The 2,531-nt window shown below is 45.7% G+C and overlaps 1 protein-coding gene across 1 annotated transcript; it reads left to right on the top strand.

The window, feature by feature from the left end:
* Positions 1 to 1,203: 1,203 nt before the first annotated feature.
* On the top strand, positions 1,204 to 2,307 carry LOC110920411 (uncharacterized mitochondrial protein AtMg00810-like). Its single transcript, XM_022164622.1, has one exon. The coding sequence runs from the start codon at positions 1,204 to 1,206 to the stop codon at positions 2,305 to 2,307; it is 1,104 nt and encodes a 367-aa protein (XP_022020314.1).
* The last annotated feature ends 224 nt before the right edge of the window (positions 2,308 to 2,531 follow it).

Genomic DNA, 2,531 nt, shown 5'->3' with positions numbered 1-2,531 from the left:
ATTTTTTAACGAACATGGCATGCAATACCGACTTTCGTGTCCGCACAAGTCATCCCAAAATGGCAAAGTGGAACGTCAAATCCGCACCATTAACAACATGCTCCGCACCCTCTTGGCTCATGCATCCTTACCATCGTATTTTTGGGATCACGCTCTCGACACCGCCACCTATCTCCTAAACATTCTCCCCACCAAACACAAACGTAACCCCACCCCCACTGAAAACTTATACCACCGTATCCCAACATACGACCATCTACGCGTCTTCGGTTGTCTTTACTATCCCATTATCCCATCCACTACCATTCATAAACTTGAACATCGTTCCTATCTGTGTGTCTACCTTGGGTACCCATCCACCCACCGAGGCTACAAGTGTTTCAATCTACAAACTAAACAAATTATTATCTCTCGCCACGTCGTGTTCGACGAGACTACATTCCCATTTGCTAACCATATTTTTCCTTCACCTTCCTATGACTTTCTCCAAACAGGATTATCACCACTCTTGTGGCCTTCTATTCAGTTTCCCTCAAATACATCTTCCACATCGGCCCAATCTCCTAACACACCCATCTCAGCCCAATCTCAACCTACCCCAACCGCGGCCCACACACCTCCCACCCCTATCCCGGCCCACACACCTCTCACCCCTCCTTCGGCCCACACATCCCCAACCGCTCCCTCGGCCCATACATCTATACCGAGCCGGCCTCCTATCACCCAACCTACACGTACCATGCGAACCTGTGCTATGGACGGGATTACCAAACCCAAACGACAACTTAATCTACACACCGCCTCCGCTTCACCCGTCATACCTCTCCCTAAAAACCTAACCGAGGCCTTGTCCACACTGGTATGGCATCAAGCCATGACCAACGAATTCGATGCACTTATTAAAAATGACACTTGGGATCTCGTGCCATGTACACCAAACATGAATATTATTCGCAGCATGTGGTTATTTAAGCATAAGTTCAAGTCAGATGGTACGTTAGAACGATACAAGGCACGCTTGTGTGTGACGGTCGATTACAACAGGTGGGTATTGAATGCGGGGAAACGTTTAGTCCAGTCGTAAAACCATCTACTATACGCACGGTATTATCGATTGCTTTATCACAACCCGTTCATCAGTTAGATGTCTCAAACGCGTTTCTACATGGAAAATTAAATGAGACCGTATATATGTATCAGCCAATGGGTTTTCGCCACACAGTTTTTCCCGATTACGTGTGTCGCTTGAAAAAGTCTTTATATGGGTTGAAACAGGCTCCGCACGCATGGTACCAAAGGTTTACTGATTACGTCTTGACGTTAGGGTTCCGACAAAGTAAATGTGATGCTTCGTTGTTCACTTTGCATGATGGTGCGACTGTTGCTTATTTACTTCTATATGTTGATGATATTCTCCTCGTCACCTCCACAGACCAGCTTCGACATCAATTGATGGCTCGCTTAGCCAACGAATTCGCCATGAAAGATCTCGGGCTGCTCAGTTTCTTTCTCGGGATCGCTGTCACTCGCCAACATGATACTATGTTTCTTTCTCAACAGTCATATGCCTTAGACATCATCGCTCGAGCTGGGATGCAGTCTTGCAATCCGGTCACTACACCTGTCGACATGCAATCTAAGCTCAGTGCTCACTCAGGTGAGGATTTTCATGACCCGACATTGTATCGCAATCTCGATGGGGCGTTACAGTATCTCACGTTTACACGGGCCGACATCAGTTACGCGGTACAACAGATTTGCATGCACATGCATGCGCCTAAAATAGGTCATTGGAATGCTTTAAAACGAATCATCCGATACATCAAAGGTACCCCATCTTATGGTCTTACACTATGTCCGTCTGCGAACCCATCTCTCTTAGCATACACCGATGCGGATTGGGCCGGTTGCCCAGACACTCGACGATCTACGAGCGTAGATTGTGTTTATTACAGTGATAACTTAATCTCATGGTCGTCTAAACGACAACCCACCATTTCTCGCTCTAGTGCCGAAGCTGAATACCGTGGTGTCGCTAACGTGGTTGCCGAAATCTGCTGGTTGCGCAACTTATTGCTTGAGCTTCGTCGTCCTCTCACTCGTGCCACGTTAGTCTACTGTGACAACGTTAGCACTATTTACTTGTCAGGTAATCCGGTACAACATCAGCGTACAAAACACATTGAACTCGACTATTCACTTTGTGCGGGAACAAGTTCAACGAGGTTAAGTACAGATTCTACATGTGCCTTCTCGACACCAAATTACCGACATTTTTACCAAGGGACTGCCGCGGGTTTTATTTGATGATTTTCGGACCAGTCTCAACATTCGGCCGCCTCCCGTTTCGACTGCGGGGGTGTAATAGGAGTCAATATTGTATTTCCATATATATGTCAATTGTAATTAATTCTAGGATTTTGTACATCTCTATATATATTTGTTGAATGAGAATTGAGGAGGCAAGAAAGCCATTTACATTAAACTTTTTCAGGAAAAACTAAAAACGACTAAATTTGAAGAACTATCAG

Source organism: Helianthus annuus, chromosome 16, assembly GCF_002127325.2.
Source record: "Helianthus annuus cultivar XRQ/B chromosome 16, HanXRQr2.0-SUNRISE, whole genome shotgun sequence".
In the NCBI taxonomy this organism is placed as follows: Eukaryota; Viridiplantae; Streptophyta; class Magnoliopsida; order Asterales; family Asteraceae; genus Helianthus; species Helianthus annuus.
Note: the sequence above shows the minus strand (reverse complement) of the source record. Positions and strands in the feature narration are given on the sequence as shown.

Coding starts and splice junctions, on each gene's coding strand:
- LOC110920411 (XM_022164622.1), top strand. CDS start 1,204: ATGGGTTTTCGCCACACAGTTTTTCCCGATTACGTGTGTCGCTTGAAA.